Here is a 16,594-nt window from a genome sequence, read left to right as displayed (position 1 = left end):
TCCAGCCAAGGTATGTTTGGTACAAGGGACAGCATTCCTTTTGCAGGCACCTTAGCTCCAGGACAAAGGAGTTCCCGATGGGAAGAGAGAGAAGGCAAAGGGAACACCCAGCCACCCATGATGAGGCAAAAGAGAGACTAAATCAGAGGAAGAGGAATGGCTGGGCCCTGGTTGTTATAGGGAGAGAGAGGCAAATAAGCAGAGACACAACCTAAGGCAAGGCAGGGTTCCTCTGGTACCTTCTAAATTCATAAAACAAATCAGCAAATCCATCCTGGACTCCCACTGTGGGGGAATTCCACCTCACCTCAACCTCTGCTTCATTGGCACAGCATCTCCCCAGAGTGCTCCAAAACCAGGGTGCCACAACAACCAAAATTAACTGGACTGAGGAAGATAAAGAGGGCCAAACCAGGATTTAATCCAAGTTCTGCTCCTCTGCAGCTCTTCCCTGCAGCGACCTGAGAGTACCCAGGCCCAGATCCATCACTAATTCCATCCCAAAGCAGCACAGGTTTCCTTTCAGCCCAGGGACACCAAGGATAAGTTCTGCAAGTCCCAGGAAAACTGAGAGCGGCCACGCGGAATGTTAAGTCACACACTGGCACTCCCAAACCCCGTAAATCAGCATCCTAAACCCTACAGCTCCCGAAGTTCAGCTGGCTGACAAAACCTCAGAGTATGAACAAGTCCCTGGATTTGTGAGCCCCACCTCAGCAGTTCCCAGGCTCTGTGAGGGAGGTGACGGGGAAGTGGCCCTTGAGAACAGCCCGCGGCACACGAACGAGGCAGGAGGTCACAGCCCCAAATCCCTGTTAGACACGGGGATCCCTTTGGAGACAAATGTTCTTGCTTTGGAAGAGCCGTCTGGGCCCAGCCGGAGCGACACGAGGAGCTGGTGGGAGGAAGAGTCACTTGGAAGGAGGAGGTCTGGCCGGAGGCTCCTCCCGGGAAGGTGTGGACAGGCCTGTGGGTGCCGCGGGTCCGGCCTGTGGCGCCTGCCCGGCTCGGGGCCCTGTGACACCTGCCCAGCCCGGCTCAGGTGCCCGCCCTGGACACCAGGTAGTAGAGGATGAAGAAGATGAGGATGAGGGCCACGGACACGGCGCAGAGCAGCCGGCGGTTGTCCCGCCCGGAGCGCGCCATGGTGGAGAAGCGCTTCACGCTGCCCGTCAGCAGCCCCGTCACACTGAGGAAATCTGAGTCCTGTGGAGGGCAGAGACAGCCAAGGTGGAGGCATCGTAGAGTCGTGGAATATCCCGAGTGGGAGGGATTCCACAAGGGTCATCCAGTCTGACTCCTGGCCCTGCACAGGACACCTCAACAACCCGACCGTGTCCCTGAGCTCTGGCAGGTTTGTGGCTACAACCACTGCCCTGGGGAGCCTGTTCCAGTGCCCAGCCACCCTCTGGGGGAAGAAGTTTACCCTAATACCCAACCTAATACAACTCCAGCCATTCCCTCGGGTCCTAGGATAAGCCCATCCTACTGTGCCACAGATGAAGGAATCCTTGAGGAATCTCCCACGTCCTGGCTAAAAACATTTGCACAGAAGCTGCACAGCAGCCACCTGTTTCCCTCAAGGTCCTTCCCTTCCAGTGCTCCGGGATCAGCACCGTTCCCACCTTTCTGGAGCTTCTGCTCACGTTGCTCCTGAAATGCCTCAAAACCTCTTGTGTAAGAGCAGCGCAGTTTGGTGCCCATTTAGGGCTTCTCCCTTAAGGGCTCTTGCCATCTCACCTTTCATCCCAATTCCCTGATTTGTTGGGAGTTGTGTGGCAGACCAGGACACTCAACAGCCTGTGAGACCCAGAGCATCACCTGTACTCCCTCTGAAGACACCAGTGTCCCACAAGGCCCACAGGGAGCCTGCTGGAGGTGCTGGAGTTCAGGAATTGGTTCATACAGCAGCACCGAACACCAAGGGAGAGCTGAGGAACAGCCCGGAGGCAGCTTTAATCCCAGCAAGGAGGGACCTCCACTGGCATTTCCCAGGTGTGCTGTCCCACATCAGCCCTTCAGGTGCCAGATACCAACCCCGGACAAGGTGATGCTGCACCTGCCAGCTATCCAACATTTACAGAGCAGTAAATCCGCTGGGAACGGGTTTAGTTACAATTTAGTTACAACTGCCTGGCATCCAGGACCGCAGGGATCTACCATAGTGTGCCAGCCTGAGCTGCCATCCCGGTTTCCCAGCAGCACAGAAAGCCCTGTGCCCCATTCCCCAGGTCCTTACCATGCCATCCAGGTAGCGGTTCTGTTCCTCAGCATCCTTATCAATATCCAGAGCCAGCTGCAGAACAAGGGAGGGAACGGGCATTCAGGAGCTTGTCACGTACGGAGAACCTCTAAAATGAAAGTTATCAAAGCAACCTGCTGCTTTCCTGGCTCCCGCAGACACACAGGGGCTTGTCTGGGACAGGAACAAGGAAAATGATTCTCATTTCCCTGTAGGGTTGTTGAACTTTTCCACCTCTGCAGCACTGAAAGTAAAGCCTGACTGTCTAAATCTGTCAGGGTGTTTAATCCCTGGGACACAAGGGTAGGAATTCAGTCTGCCCTTCTACACTGTGAGTCACTGACTTCTTTCGTGGTTTCTACTATTTTTTAAATAATAATTTATAATAATGTTATAATTGTCACAACAATTTTATAATATAACAATAATTGTTAGAATAATTATAATGCTATAACAATTTTTATAACAATAAAAAACAGAGCTTAAATCTCTAAATCAAAGTACTTGATATTAAGAGCAAACCAGTTTTAAGATCATTTGCACAGAGACACAGGTATTTTCCAAAATTAATCTCCTTGCCTTTTTATTGTGAATTTTTTCCCAAGCAGGTGAGCTTGGCAACACCCCTCTGTGCAGGGGTGTTTATGTTTTATATATGTTTTATGTTTCTTTTTTGATGTTTCTTTCTGAGCCTAAAACTCCTTTTCCTGAGTGTCAGATGATGTCGTAAACCCCAAAGGGAAAGCGGGAATTTGTAAAGGTGTCCTTGGCACTACACAAGTGAAAATTAAACCACTGTATCACCAACTAAGGTGATGCACAGGAAGCCTCTGCAGAGCACAGGTGAGGGTGCTGGGGCGCACTGGCACAGGTTGCCCAGAGAAGCTGCGGCTGCCCCATCCCTGGAAGTGTTCAAATCCAAGCTGGAGCAACCTGGGCTAGTGGAAGGTGTTCCTGCCCACCCAAGGGGCGGGACTGGATGCGCTTTAAGGCCCCTTCCCACCCAAACCATCCCGTGGTTCTGTGATCCTCTGCAGCACCCCCAGGTAAGCAGAGCCCCTCCTTCCCCACGTCCCCCTCGGCACTCACGGATTTCAGCCTGGTGACCTTGCTGGCCAGGCTGTCGGCCATCCGCTTGTTCTCCACATCCAGCAGGTCCTCCATGGCGCTTGGACTCTGTCCTGGGGTTAAGAGGGAGGAGCACACGTTGTACCTGCCCCGGCATGGCACACGTGTGCAGCTGCCCGAGGGATCTCCGGCTGTCACAGCCCCGCCTCGCACCTCTGGAACCCTCCTAGATTGGTTTGGACAAAACCACCCCAAACTTTCCCCAAACTGACTGGGACAGATCCCTGACTTGCCCCCTGAATTGCCACCATGGCCCAGCAGCAGCAGCAGCTTGGGGGCTTCGTGCCCAGCGACATCCAGGGATGAGATATGGGTGAAGCCGGGCAAATCCAGGGCTCTTAACCCCTCATCCGTGTTGGGGTCTCCTGGCATTATGACCTGTTGTGGGGCAGTTGGGGGGGTCAAGAGGGGAACTAGGGGTTCAAGGGGGCAGTTAAGGATCCCAGAAGGGCCCAGGAGGAGCAGTCAGGGATGCGGGGGGGGAGGGGGCAATTAGGGGTTCAATGGGGAGCGTAGTTAGGGATTCAAGGGGGGAAATTAGGGGTTCGAGGGGCAGTTAGGGGTTCAAAGTGTCAATTAGGGGCTCAAGGGGGCAGTTAGGGGGCTGGGGGCAATTAGATGTTGAGAGGTGTATTTAAGAGTTCAAGGGACGGCATTTAGGGACTCAAGGGGGGCATTTAGGGGTTCAAGGGGGGGCCATGTAGGTGATCGGGGGGGCAATTAGGCGTTCGAGGGGGGCAACTCGGGGGCTCTAGGGGGTAAATCGGGGGACTGCGGGAGGTCCCGTGGGGTGCAGCGGGGTCGGGGGGCAGTTGTGCAGCCGGGCGCTCCCCTTCCCCCGGCCCCCTCCAGCCCCCAAACCTGTCCCCGTCCCCTCACCTCGGCCCCGCTCCGCCATGGCCGCCCCGGTCCGTCCCGCCCCGCCGGGCGGAGCCGCCACGAAATGTCCGCCGCTCCTTCCTCCTCCTCCTCCTCCTCCTTCCCCCCGGCACCGGGACCCTCGGGCCGCTCCCCCGGGCCGGGGCGGAAGGGGAGGAAGGGTCGGCGCTGCCCCCCGAGGGATCCCGGGCCGCAGGTACGGCCAGAGCCCTGCCCGGGCACGGGGGAGAAACGGGGGCGTGGCGGAGAGAGTAAGGGTTTGGGGGCAGAGGTAGGGGCTTGGGACAAAAACAGGGGTTTGTGGACATAAAAAAAAGGGGTTTGGAATGTGCCCAGATGTCGGGGGAAGGAGGTGGCTGGGGGAGGAGCCAGCCAGGAGGTATGGAAAAGGGGGATATGCGCAGTGGTCCACTGGCTCATGCCATCGCCCCAAAAGCAGAGCGGGTCCCCTCCATCCCAGCCCCTTGGCATGGGGATGCTGTGTCCCTGCCCCGGGCCAGCCCAGCCACCTGTCCCCCCGCGGCTTTCCGCCCTCCACAATGCGGGATTTGCCCTTGGTCCCCCCAAAACGCCCCTCTTTGGGTGCGCGGGCAGGCGGGGATACCCCGCCTGATCCCCAAAGCCCGGGGGCTCCCGGTGCGGGGTCCCGCTCGGTTGAGTTCGGTGTGACCTGCGCGGCCAGGCAGAACACGGCCCATGGCAACACGAAGGCTGAACGTGTATCCAAGTCCACCTGTGCACCCAAATCTGCCGGATTTCCCCCCATCGGGAGTCACGTCCCAGCACCGCGGGCTCGCGTGGCTCCCTGAGCCCTTAAACCGGGGCCGTGACTGAAATAATCCCATCTCCCGTGTCCCTGCGCATCTGCTCCCTGGCACTGGCGGCAGGGACATCATCTCCCGGGGGACGGCGGCTCCGGACGCGCGTTTGGGCTGTGCGTGCGGGGATCGGCCATAATCCGACCCTCCGCGGAACCCTCCTCATCTGCTTCCCACCTCCTGGAAAGGTACCTCCGCCTGGAGCCGGAGGATGCTCTCCCGCCCGGCTGCCTCGCCGCTCCATCCCTTGTCACTCCGCGGGAATGTTGCTGGGTTTATTTGTTATTTTCCCCCCTGTGCGGCAGCAGGAATCAGGGCAACCGGGGAGGAGGAGGAGGAGGCGGCAGGGAGCTATTTCAGGGAGCTGCTGTTATCTGCTCCGCGTTAATCCCCGGCTGGTGGGGGGAAGGCTTTCCCTGAGCGCTTTCCTGGGAGGGCACGTATTAAACATTGAAAAGCAAAGCGAGGAAGAAGAGGATTAGCGGGAGAGAGAGGAAGCTGGTGCTGGCTTTGCTCGGGTTATCCATCTGCTCCGCTTTTATGGATGCAGCAGCGTGAGCAATATCACTTGTGGTTTTTTGTGTGTGTGTGTTGTGTTTTTTCCCTCCTTCCTCTCCCCACCCCTTTCTCTCTTCCCTCTCAGATATTTGTCTGCCGAGGTGCTTTTGCATCACCCTGGAAGTCCCCTCGCTCCCAGTTCTGCTGTAGCTGAGCTGTTGGGATAATGGAGCTCAGGGCTGTGGTCACCACGCTGGAAAGCGGGGAGCAGGACACGGTTCTCAAGGTGCTCCAGGTCTACAACCAGGAGGTGAGTGAGCATCAACCCCTCCCTGGTGTCAGGGGCTCTTAAAAACATTATTATCGACATGCCAAGTAAAACCTGGCAGGGAAATAAGAGTCAGTGTAAGGACCCAGTAGGAGGAGCCTTTATGTTGAGGCAGGTTTGGGGGTGATAAAACAGGCCGGGGAGGAGCTGCAGGTGAAACAATGTCAGGATTTGCAAGTCAAAGGTGATTAGAGGTGACTGCACAGCTCTGAATATCAAAACCCGACGATTTAGAAGCAGAGTTGGGAGTGTTTTTAGCCATAAAGTGGGAAAAGATTATCTCTGGGGGTAAATTTCTGCCCGGAAAAGAGGAGACTGAGGATAGACCTCAGCTGTTTACAGCTTCCTTCCAAGGGGCACCACTGATCTCTGCTGTGACCAGTGACAGGACCCAAGGGAACAGCTGGAGCTGTGTCAGGGGAGGTTTAGGACAGATATTAGGAAAAAGATTCTTCCCCCAGAGGGTGGTTGGGCACTGAACAGGCTCCCCAGGGCAGTGGTCACGACCCCAAGGCTGCTGGAGCTCAAGGAGCATTTGGACAACGCTCTCAGGCACAGGGTGGGATTGTTGGGGCTGAGCAGGGCCAGGAGTGGGACTGAGTGATCCTTGTGTGTCCCTTCCAACTGAGGAGACTCTGTGATTCCGTGAAATCCCGCTTGAAACAGACTCTGGTTGTCAGGGAAATTTCCTTCGGAGGGTTCCCCCGGGAGGGGCTGGCCCTGCAGATCGCTGTGACTCACTCTGCACCAGGCTGGAGTAGGTGGGAAGCCAGCAGGGAAAACCTGAGGAATATCTTGCAGAAGCGTGTGTGAGAGAGGGAGTGTGGAACTGTTCGTAGCAGTCGGATTTGGAATGGGGAGATCTTGGATGAGGAGGAGCAGACAGACCCCTGTTGAGGACAGCACTGAGGATTAGCAGCACCCACAAGCGGGTGCCACACCAGAGTCATCGAGGTGCAAACAGCGTCTGTGTGACCAGCTCAAGGCCCCCAGACCACAGCATTTCCCATGGATCCCCCCCAGCTGGGTCCTTCCCGGTGTATCAGGCATATGGAACTCGAGCCAGAGGGTTTGCTGGCCCGTCTGAAGGAAATGGAGCAGTCAAAGAGGATTATGAAACTGCACATAAAGCCGGCATGGCCTGGCATCGCTTTTGCTGCAAGACTGATGGTTCTGCAACCTTTCCTGGGGATTTATTTTAATTCACTGTTGCACACACAAAGGTTTTTTGGTTGCTGGGAATAAACTGCAGCTAAAGCAAAACCCCCAGGTATGGCCAAATTACCCCCAAATGGGATTGGGGCCTGCAGAGAGGACGTGCTGGGGGAAGAACAAGCCTGGCTGCCTGCGGAACAAAGCAGTGCTGGGACCGGTAACGTGATCCAACAGCCTGTGGATGGATCAGCTCACACAGCCTGATGGGAATACACCTGTCCTGCCCCCACCCCCTGGGGCTGCTGTTGCTCCTGGGGCATCGCTGTGTCCATCGCTGCTTCCAGGCTGGACAGACCAAAGCCATCCCTGGGCTCTTGGTGGCTGCACACACGTCATCGGTGTTTTATGGATTTTAAACGGTTTTGTTCTCCGTGCTCGGACCAGAGGTTTTCTTGGTGTAGACAAGGATAGCCTCATTCACTGGGGAGTGCTGCTTCTCCCCAGGAGCCTGTGGTCTCCTGTGCTCTCCTGTGCTCTCAGGTTCCATGGGAGCAGGTGAGACTTCCAGGTGAGCCAGGAAGGAGACTGTCAGTGAAGAACAACCAAAAGGCAGAAACAGAAATGTTTCCCGTGAATGGAGAGCAGGAGTGTTTGTTAGGAAGGGGACCTGTGGAGATCAGGCCCCTTGTGTTTAAAGAACTTGACCTGGGTAACCACGAAGATCTATTGCCATGTACCAAGGAGACAGCACTTTTTTTAGGCCGGGAAAAGGAACAAATAAATGTCAAGGGGAGATGTGTGCAGCATCAGCTTGGTGGTGTCACTGAGCTGAGGAATTACCGGCTCATAGGGGATATTGGGATTGGGATGGGTACCCACTGTGCTGCTGAAGGATTTAATCTAAATCTATCCATCGGTTGACCCGTGGCATTCTGCCAGCACCATGGATCCAGGGGTGATGCCTGTCATGGCAGGGACTGTCGGGAGAAGGTGTGTTTGCTGTTGCAGCGTGTTTTGGGACCTGCTGCTTTCCAGCGGAATGCCCTCGTTCCGTGGAGTTTTAACCTGTTCCTTACTCTGATTTGTTTTGCTTTTTCCACAGAAGTCTCAGTGCTTCACCTTCGAGGATGAGGAGCGGGAGGAGAGGAAGGTAGGCACATGCTCCTTGTTTTTCCTCTTTGGTCGGTGTGTAAATCTGCTGCTCCATACTTATGTCCAGCTGGGCTTGGCAGGCAGCTCCCACAGGGAAAGAAATGAGAGTTTGCCATTAACTTGGGCAGGGAATGGTGCGCTTGGAGCACCTGGCTCCGATTTTTCCAGCAGGAGTTGGTGTTTTGGGTAAAAGTCAGCATCCATCTGGCCTTAGCAGTGGTCCTGTGATCCATACAGTCCCAACCATGGGTGTAATGGGTGTGATCCCCAGGCTCCCAGGAAGGGTGAGGGGTTCCACTGGGAGCCAGCAGTGGGATTTACCTGGAACTGTGTATTAGCAGATCCTTTAAGCTGGTGTGATCTGGCACTCAGAGGGAAGGAACTGCTTGTTCCTGCTCCTGCAGCTCTTCCTGCCGGACCAGCCTCGTCCTGGCTGCTCTGCTGCAAGAACAACTCTGGGTTCCCAGGATTATTTTCCAGCTGGCTCAGTTTTGCGGTCAGTTCACTGGTGGATGGTGCCAGTGCCCATGTTAGCACAGCAAGTGCAGACCAGGTGACCTGGGTGGAGAACAGGACCTCCTTTGGCTGAGCCAGTGCCAGCTGCTGCCACGCGGAGCGTGCCCAGGCACAGCCCGAAGTGTGGGATTGGATCTGACGAGATCCGAGCTCTTTGCTGCCGGACATGGATCCAGGCACAGTGTCCCGCTTTTGGGGTGCCTGCCGTGAAATATGAGTCGAGCATCACCACCAGTTCCTGGCGCTTGGGTGTCCCGGTGGTTCAACCCTGGGGTCTCTTTCCCCTGAGCCAGCCCAAGGCTTTGCTTGCTGTGTCTGGATCTGAAACTGTCTCTGCCTTCTGCGTGGAAGGAGCAGAGGAACAGCTGTATTTCCTCACTTCCCCAGGGTGTGACCATGGGGCACTCCAGGAGCCTCACATTAAGGACTGAAGTTCCTTTTTTCTTCCTTCCTTCCTTCAGTAGTTTCGTTTCACCAGGGGAGGTTCAGGTTGGGCATCAGGAGGAATTTCCTCACGGAAAGGGTTGTCAGGCACTGGAAGGGGCTGCCCAAGGAGGTGGTGGAGTCCCCATCCCTGGAGGAACAACTAGATGTGGCACTCAGTGCTCTGGGCCGGGTGACAAGGTGGGGATGGGTCACAGATTGGACTCGGTGGCCTTGGAGATCTTTTCCAACCTAAATGATTACAATTAATGGCTGCAACCTTAACAATTCTCTGATTATTCTGAAGTGTAACTGATGGGGCTGCGTTTAGCCAGTTGCAAACCTCATTTTCGGGTTCCTTTGCTCTTTTAACATCACGGAGAGATCGGTGGTTTCAGACGTGTTGTGTTAGAGGTCTGGTGAGCTCTCACCTCACCCAGCTGTGTGTGTGGGCATTACTGGTGTGATGTGAAGTGTTGCCACACGTGGTTGAGCCCGAGCTGCCCGTGGCTGTGAGGCCTTTCCTGTGCTCCTCCATGACTCACCGTTCCCCACAGGGAGGAGCTTTGCAGCTCCCGTGAATTGTGTTAGTGGGGCTCTGCCAGTCTGTACCCAAGGAGGATCTGGGCCAGTAGGTCTCCAGGCAGCACTGGGGTTAAGGAGATGCTGCTTTATTTGAATCTCCTGAGGTCTCTTCACCTCCGTTTCCCAGGGCATCACGTGCTCTACTCACCTCCCTTGGGTCCTGTGGCCCTCCCTTGGTGGTTCTCTGATGCCTCTCTCCACCTCTCCATCTGTTTGTGGATGCTCTGGAGCAGGTGCCTCCCTGATCTCACACAGGAGCAGAGAGCTGCTGTCAAATGCATGGTGACTCCTGAGGGAAGCCCTGAGGTGAAGGGCTGAGGGAGGTTTTTGCCCTTAATCCAGTGGTCAGGCAAACCCTCTCAGCCTGAACCATCCTCACCAGGGCAAAGCTACAACAGTGACCTGTTTGTGCCCTCCCTTTACACCCAGTACCCTCTCCCAGCCATGTGTTGCTGGTTGTTCTTGCCCAAACTGGTGCAGGACCCAATGCCAGAGCCAGGCACTTCCTGAGTGCTGCTGAGTGCACACCTGAGCAGACCCACCTCCAGGTGATGCTCCCGTTGTCCAGGGCAGAGCGTGACAGGGTTGGAAAGAGCACTGGGAATTGTTGGTATCCCAGGCATTGCTTGTTTCCAACTGCACAGAAAATGGCCCAGCTGCTGATCAAGTTCCTGGAGAGGGAGCTGCAGCCGTCCTGCCAGGTCACCTGCCTGGAGAGCATCCGCATCCTGTCCCGGGACAAGCACTGCCTCGGCCCTTTCGCCACCGAGGAAGGCCTGAAGACCCTCTCCAGGCACGCCGGCATCGACTACTCGGAGGAGCTCATCCGGGAGGTCCCGGACTTGGACGTGATCCTGGAATCCCTCAAATGCCTGTGCAACATCGTGTTCAGCAGCCCGCGGGCGCAGGAGCTGACGGCCGAGGCCCGGCTGGTGGTGGGGCTGGCGCGGCGCATCAAGCTCTACAACGAGCGGAGCCTCCCTCACGACGTCAAGTTCTTCGACCTGCGCCTGCTGTTCCTGCTGACGGCCCTGAGGGTGGACATCCGGCAGCAGCTCGCCCAGGAGCTGCGGGGGGTCAGCCTGATGGCAGACACCCTGGAGCTGACGCTCGGCGTGAAGTGGTTGGACCCCTACGAAGTCGCCGGCGAGGAGGGGCTTCTCCCGCCTTTGCCTCGGCAGGAGACGGAGCGAGCCATGGAGATCCTCAAAGTGCTCTTCAACATCACCTTTGATTCCAGCAAGAGGGAAGTGGACGAGGTAAGCTCCTTGGGTCTGTGGTGCTCACCCGTCCCCGGGATCTGGCTTTGCTGCTTTTCTCCTCCCTTGCATTTCCTCCTGTCCCCGACTGGTCCTCGTGCAGCCCCAGGTACATGTCAGAGTGGTGAGGGACTCAGGTGTGCCCCAGGCACTGCCTCTGTCCAGTGCAGTATTAACCCTTACAGCATTTAGAGCATTCCCATTTAAAAGTTGGGGATTTTCCCTTAATGATGTGATTTGCTGAGAGAGAGGGAGAGCAGAGCCCCCAGATAATTCATGTCTGAGTGTGGCCAGGTACCTCTTCACCTTCAGGCCAAGGTCAGAAGGAGGTGTGATGGAGAACACCATCCCTCTGGCTAATCCATGGAGCATTTTGGAGCCTAGTCCAGCCCTTAACTCAGTGTCACAGAGTGAGTGGAAGTGTGTCGGGCAGCTGGAAGACCACGTGTTGGCCCCAAAAGGAGAACTGGGAGGCTGCTTCCCCTGGAAAACTCCGCTGTGCATGATCAGGATGTGGCTGCAGGGGCAGCAGGCTCTGGGACGTGTGGGATCCCCTTTGCTGATCAAGGTTTCCATTTTCCATTTTGGGGCCAGGAAGATGCTGCTCTGTACCGGCACTTGGGTGCCCTCCTGCGCCACTGCCTCATGATCTCGGCCGACGGCGAGGACAGGACCGAGGAGTTCCACAGGTGAGTGCTGGGAACCACCTGGGCCTCGAGCTGCCCCTGGAGCAGGGCTCCCCCAGGCACATGATCCTCTTCCAGTGTCCTTTGTCAGGCTGTCCCTACAGCGACAACCATCTCAGTGGGCAACTGGCCAGAGCAGACTTGTGCTGCTTTTGGTGAAGAGTCCGTGAGGTGGCCTTAATTAGCCTTAAGCCATGCTGAGAAATTGGCTGTGTCATGTTGCCGGGCATTACTGGTGCAGGGGTGTCAGCTTGGAGCAAGGTGACACGGTTCTGTCCCCAAGAACACGCAGTCAGGGGAAAACCAAGCAGTGCTGATGTTGGATCATCATGGTGAGGAGGAGTGACACAGCAGGACAACACAGAGACGCACCTTTGATCACCCAGGCTGGCTCTGTCAAATCCCCTGGGTTCTCAGTTGTCACTGAAGTCTCTTTAGAGTCCCCAGCACACAGTTCAGCTGCCCAAAAAGCAGTTTCAGTTATTCCCTTTCGGTGGTGTGTGGAGCCTGGGGTGCTCCAAGACAACTTGGATCGCGGGGTCCTCGCACTCCTGGAAGTTAATGACAGACCTTCATTTCCACGGAGCTGAAGGACTCGTGTGAGCAAAGCTCCATCACTACGTGTTCTCTTCTCTTCCCTTTCACACATGTAGCCACACAGTCAACCTGCTGGGCAACCTGCCCCTCAAGTGTCTGGATGTGCTCCTGACCCCCAAAGTGCGGCCGGGCTCGCTGGAGTACATGGGTGTCAACATGGATGCAGTCAGCATCCTCCTGGATTTCCTGGAGCGCCGCCTGGACAGGGTGAGGGCTGGGGGGGGTCCTCACTGCTCTTTCCCACAGGTTCAGGGCACCTTTTCCTCAGCCTGGAAGAGCCCAGTGCCAGCATGCTTGGTTTGGGGTTGTAGAAAGGGCAGCTCTTGGCAGAGCTGTGGTCGATGGGACTAAACCAACATCCATGGACAGGAAGGTGACTGTCATTGCTTTGAGGGCTGCAGGCCCTCAAAGATCAGTGAGATCAGTGGAACAATGGATGATTAACTGGGTGATTGACATATTAGCCCTGTTTCACTCAGCAGTGAAAGCCTCTGGAGGCCTGAATTTGCATTATTTTCAAGCTGACCGTGGTTTTCAGCCTCAGGAGTTATCCCAAAGGGCCTCAGAATTTTACCACTGCACTTTTCTGCCCCAGATGCCCTGCCCAAGGATTTCTGGCACTGCCTGTGCCATGGCGAGCTGTGTGGTGTGGGGAGGGAGGAGGTACTGAATGCCTGTGGCAGGGACCGGGAAGCTTTGTGTCCATCCGTCTCCCCGACAGACCGTACTCGTGTTCTCCAGCGTCAGCCGGACAGGCTGAGCTCGGCATGACTGACGTGCTGCTCCTTTTGGGGATGTTTCTGCAGGGCCACAAGCTGAAGGAGAGCCTGACCCCTGTGCTGAACCTGCTGACGGAGAGTGCCCGTGTCCACCGCCAGACCAGGAAGTTCCTGAAGGCCAGGGTACGCTGTGCTCAGCCCCGAGGTCAGGGACGCTGCCCTGAGGGGAGAGGAGACGAGCAAACCCCTGGTTATGGCTGCCCTCCACACACCTCCGGGTTCTCGCGTGGGTGGTTGAGGCCTCTGGCACCCACAGTGTTTCTCCCACGTCCCCAGGTGCTGCCGCCGCTGCGGGACGTGCGGAACCGGCCGGAGGTGGGGAATTCCCTGCGGAACAAGCTGGTGAGGCTCATGACCCACATTGACACCGACGTCAAGCACTGCGCCGCCGAGTTCCTCTTCGTGCTCTGCAAGGAGAGCGGTGAGTCCCGGGGTCTGGGGGGGCTTTGACAGGGGGGCCCCTCAAGGTGGGCTCCGGGAGAGCCAGAGTGCGTTGGATGGGGTCCCTCCGTGAGGGACCTCCCCTGGGGACAGGGAAAAGGGGAGGGTTCCGGGAGCTCTGTGGGAAGGAGGTGCTGTCTCTCAGACCAGCAGTGAGGGACAAGCTGTGCTCAGGCCACCCCAGCACCCTGCAGACAGCCTGGCCCACGTTGAGCCCCCCCGCCCGTGGCTACTGTCCCCCTGTCAGTGTCCCTGGGTCTCCGTGGCCTGGTGTGACCGTGGGGCTGGAGGCAGGAGGGGAGCACAGCGTGGTCTCTGTCCTTCTCCCGGCAGTGTCCCGGTTTGTGAAGTACACGGGGTACGGGAACGCTGCGGGGCTGCTGGCGGCGCGGGGCCTCATGGCCGGCGGCCGGGAAGAGGGGGAGTACTCGGAGGATGAAGACACGGACACGGAGGAGTACAAAGAGGCAAAGCCCAAGTAAAGAAGTCTGCTCCCCCTCTAGAGCACCCTTCTTTCCACATCTTCCTCCCATTCCTGCTCTATCCCTCTCCATCTGCCTCCTGCCATCTCCCTGTCCTGCTCTTCCACGTGCCCATGGCTTCTCTCCCTCTCCAGAGCCCAGTGCTGTTGCACCCAGCTGGTTTTTGGCTTCTCTTTTTCCCTTCCCTCTCTTTTGCCCTTTCCCTCTCTTTTACTCTGCAGTGGGTGGTACCTGGAGGGTGGGAGGTGTGTGGGGACAGCCCCAGGTCTGTGCCCACCTATGTATCCCGCACTCACCAGCTTCCTTTTCGGTGTCCCTGCAGGTTGGGTTTCTTGGGATTTTCTCCATTAGCTTTTGCCTCCGACCTTGAGGAGAGGGAGGAAGTGTCACCTGGCCTTGTGCACCCAGTTTCCAGTGGCACTGTGGCATTTGCAGGAGGGGGTGTTGCTCCTGCTGGAGAAATGGGCAGGGTTTTTAAGGATGTAGGTTGGAAGCCCCCATAGAACTGTGATGGCACTTGGGCACTAAGGGCACGAGCAGAGGTGACAGCCAGCCCTGCCGTGCCATTCCTCTGCTCCACGAGGCACAGGAGGATCCCAGGCAGCCCTTTGTCCCCCTGCTGTCCCCTCTCCCGTGCCCTGACCTCACTGTCGTCCGCGCAGCATCAACCCCGTGACGGGCCGTGTGGAGGAGAAGCTTCCCAACCCCATGGAAGGGATGACAGAGGAGCAGAAGGAGCACGAAGCCATGAAGTTGGTCAATATGTTCGACAAGTTGTCCAGGTACCGGGGCGTGGGTGTGTGTCCGTGTCCACACCTGCGTGTCGGGGGTACATCTGTCACAGGCCTTCCTTTGGCTGCATTCCCAAGGCCTGAAGGGACTTAGGAGAGGGAGCGGTGGGGATACCTGGAGAAACTCTTCCCTCAGCTTTGGCACGATGGGACACTGCAAAATTCCTTGCTGTGCCTGCGCTGTTCCCAAACACCTGCTTGCCATGTTTGTCCAGGAACTCAGGAAGGACAGCGGTCTCAGTCCTGGCCAGGCTGCTCAGGAGGAAGCAGCATTTTGGGGACAGCCAGTGCCACCAGCCCCTTTCTCTGCTGGAAAGCTTTCTCCAGTCATCCCTCATTCATCTTTCACAGGTGCTCCAGAGGAGCCCAGTGAGTTCAGGAAGGGAGGGAAGTAACACGTGTACTCCCATCATGTGTTAGAGGGAGAGGAACACAGACACCAGTGCTAGTTTTCCTGTGGGAATCCTGAACCACACAGAACAGGACTCTAGAAATGAGCCTGTTCCAGGGAACCTGAGCATGGGAATGGTATTGTTTGTGGATTGTGCTTCCAGCCATTGCCTTGCCACGCTGGAGGTTTTAGGGCTGGGACTGTCCCCATTTCTCAGAAGGGATCCTTAGTGGTGCCTGGGGTATTCCGGGCCATTTCCACAAGCCCTGCATTCCTACTGTATTCCTGGTCTGTTCCTCTGCTCTCAGCAGCTCTGCCTTACCTTTCCCGGCTGCAGGGAGAAGGTGATCCAGCCCATGGGCATCACTCCGAGCGGAAACCTGGCGCCCATGGAAAACGCCATCCGCAGCATGGCCGACGAGCGCTCATCGTCCGACTCGGACCTGGGGCTGGACTGACCCGGCTCCTGCCCCAGCCACGGAGAGCTGGGCTCCAGCCACTCTCCCTCGGGAACTGGTGCTGCACCCAGAGGCTGGCACTGGGCCAGGACTCTCCCTGCAGGATCCGTATCCAGCCTGGATCCCTCACAGCCCACCACACGGAACACCTGCCTCCTTCCCAGCTCCATAGCCACCTCTCCTTCCAGAGGTCTCCGTGGCCTGGCTCCACCTTGATCTCTCCTGTCGGCAGCCTTCAGGATTTCACACTCCAAATCGCTTCCGGGACTTTCCAGTAGGATTTTTTCATTTAAATGCGTGCTGTTTGGGAAGAAGGGTCAGGGAGAGGCTCTTCCTGCTGCTCCATCAGGGTCCGTCGATCCACGGAGCCTCCTGCGTGTGCCCGGCCCCACAGTGGGGGGCTGCTCCCTGGGAATGCTGTGGGAAGGGGGGGTCTGCTGGAGAGGGGTGTGGGCCATGAATCACAGCAGCTCCTGGGGAGTGGGATCCGCAGGGTGTGGTGCAGGAGGCTGTGTCCGAGTGCACTGGTGTCCGTGTGCACCTGGAGCCCGTGGGCGGACAGAGGGAAACTGAGCGAGGCCTTTGAGGAAGCTTCCAGCATCCCACTGGCCACGGGAGAGAACGTGTGGGTGGCTGCTGGGAATGCTCTGATGGCCCTTCCCTGGCACTGGGCACTGTCCCTGTCACCAGCCAGCTGGGTTTGGGCATTCGCCTCTCCCCAAATCCCACTTTCCAAAGGAAAGGCCAACACCTGTGCTCCGTCCTTCGCTCCTCCTCGCTGTCCCCGGGTCTCTCTGTGCCCCAGGGGCCGCTCTCAGGCCTGGTGTAGATTTGTCTTTATTTTTACTTCTGTTTTCTTTTGAAAGAAAACCTTCCCGTTCGTCTCATGTACCCCAGTTCCCAAATGTCCTGTCACGAGTAGGAATGCACAAGTGACGCTTGAATAAAGCCAACCTGACACGTGGGCACGTGGCCGTGATTCCTCG

General features: G+C 57.0%; 2 protein-coding genes across 4 annotated transcripts; one reads left to right on the top strand and one right to left on the bottom strand.

Annotated features, from left to right (window-relative positions):
- Nucleotides 1–901: 901 nt before the first annotated feature.
- Nucleotides 902–4,396, bottom strand: BET1L (Bet1 golgi vesicular membrane trafficking protein like). Its single transcript, XM_051777197.1, has 4 exons — nt 4,250–4,396; nt 3,332–3,423; nt 2,240–2,296; nt 902–1,206 (listed from the first exon to the last, which is right to left on the bottom strand). The coding sequence occupies exons 1-4, from the start codon at nt 4,266–4,268 to the stop codon at nt 1,039–1,041; spliced, it is 336 nt and encodes a 111-aa protein (XP_051633157.1). The 5' UTR covers nt 4,269–4,396; the 3' UTR covers nt 902–1,038.
- On the top strand, nt 4,303–16,594 carry RIC8A (RIC8 guanine nucleotide exchange factor A). 3 transcript variants are annotated; one of them, XM_051777032.1, is made up of 12 exons: nt 4,371–4,445; nt 4,936–5,255; nt 5,711–5,875; nt 8,151–8,198; nt 10,369–10,983; nt 11,578–11,672; nt 12,323–12,473; nt 13,073–13,168; nt 13,322–13,466; nt 13,820–13,964; nt 14,631–14,750; nt 15,488–16,594. In XM_051777032.1, the coding sequence occupies exons 3-12, from the start codon at nt 5,792–5,794 to the stop codon at nt 15,606–15,608; spliced, it is 1,620 nt and encodes a 539-aa protein (XP_051632992.1). In that variant the 5' UTR covers nt 4,371–4,445; nt 4,936–5,255; nt 5,711–5,791; the 3' UTR covers nt 15,609–16,594. The 3 variants fall into 3 exon arrangements, with proteins under 3 accessions (XP_051632990.1, XP_051632992.1, XP_051632989.1); XM_051777030.1 differs by lacking the exon at nt 4,936–5,255 and having other exon boundaries at nt 4,303–4,445; XM_051777029.1 differs by lacking the exons at nt 4,371–4,445; nt 4,936–5,255 and adding an exon at nt 5,271–5,621.

This window comes from Manacus candei, unplaced genomic scaffold (genome assembly GCF_025592945.1).
Source record: "Manacus candei isolate 608988 ecotype Guabito, Panama unplaced genomic scaffold, ASM2559294v1 h1tg000009l, whole genome shotgun sequence".
Lineage (NCBI taxonomy): Eukaryota > Metazoa > Chordata > Aves > Passeriformes > Pipridae > Manacus > Manacus candei.
The sequence above is the reverse complement of the archived record's forward strand: the minus strand, read 5'-3'. Positions and strand labels throughout refer to the sequence as shown.

Coding starts and splice junctions, on each gene's coding strand:
- RIC8A (XM_051777030.1), top strand. CDS start 5,792: ATGGAGCTCAGGGCTGTGGTCACCACGCTGGAAAGCGGGGAGCAGGAC. Junction 11,673..12,322: donor AGGACCGAGGAGTTCCACAG/GTGAGTGCTGGG, acceptor TCACACATGTAG/CCACACAGTCAACCTGCTGG. Junction 13,467..13,819: donor CGTGCTCTGCAAGGAGAGCG/GTGAGTCCCGGG, acceptor TTCTCCCGGCAG/TGTCCCGGTTTGTGAAGTAC.
- BET1L (XM_051777197.1), bottom strand. Junction 2,297..3,331: donor AGGTCACCAGGCTGAAATCC/GTGAGTGCCGAG, acceptor CTTGTTCTGCAG/CTGGCTCTGGATATTGATAA. Junction 1,207..2,239: donor ACCGCTACCTGGATGGCATG/GTAAGGACCTGG, acceptor TGCCCTCCACAG/GACTCAGATTTCCTCAGTGT.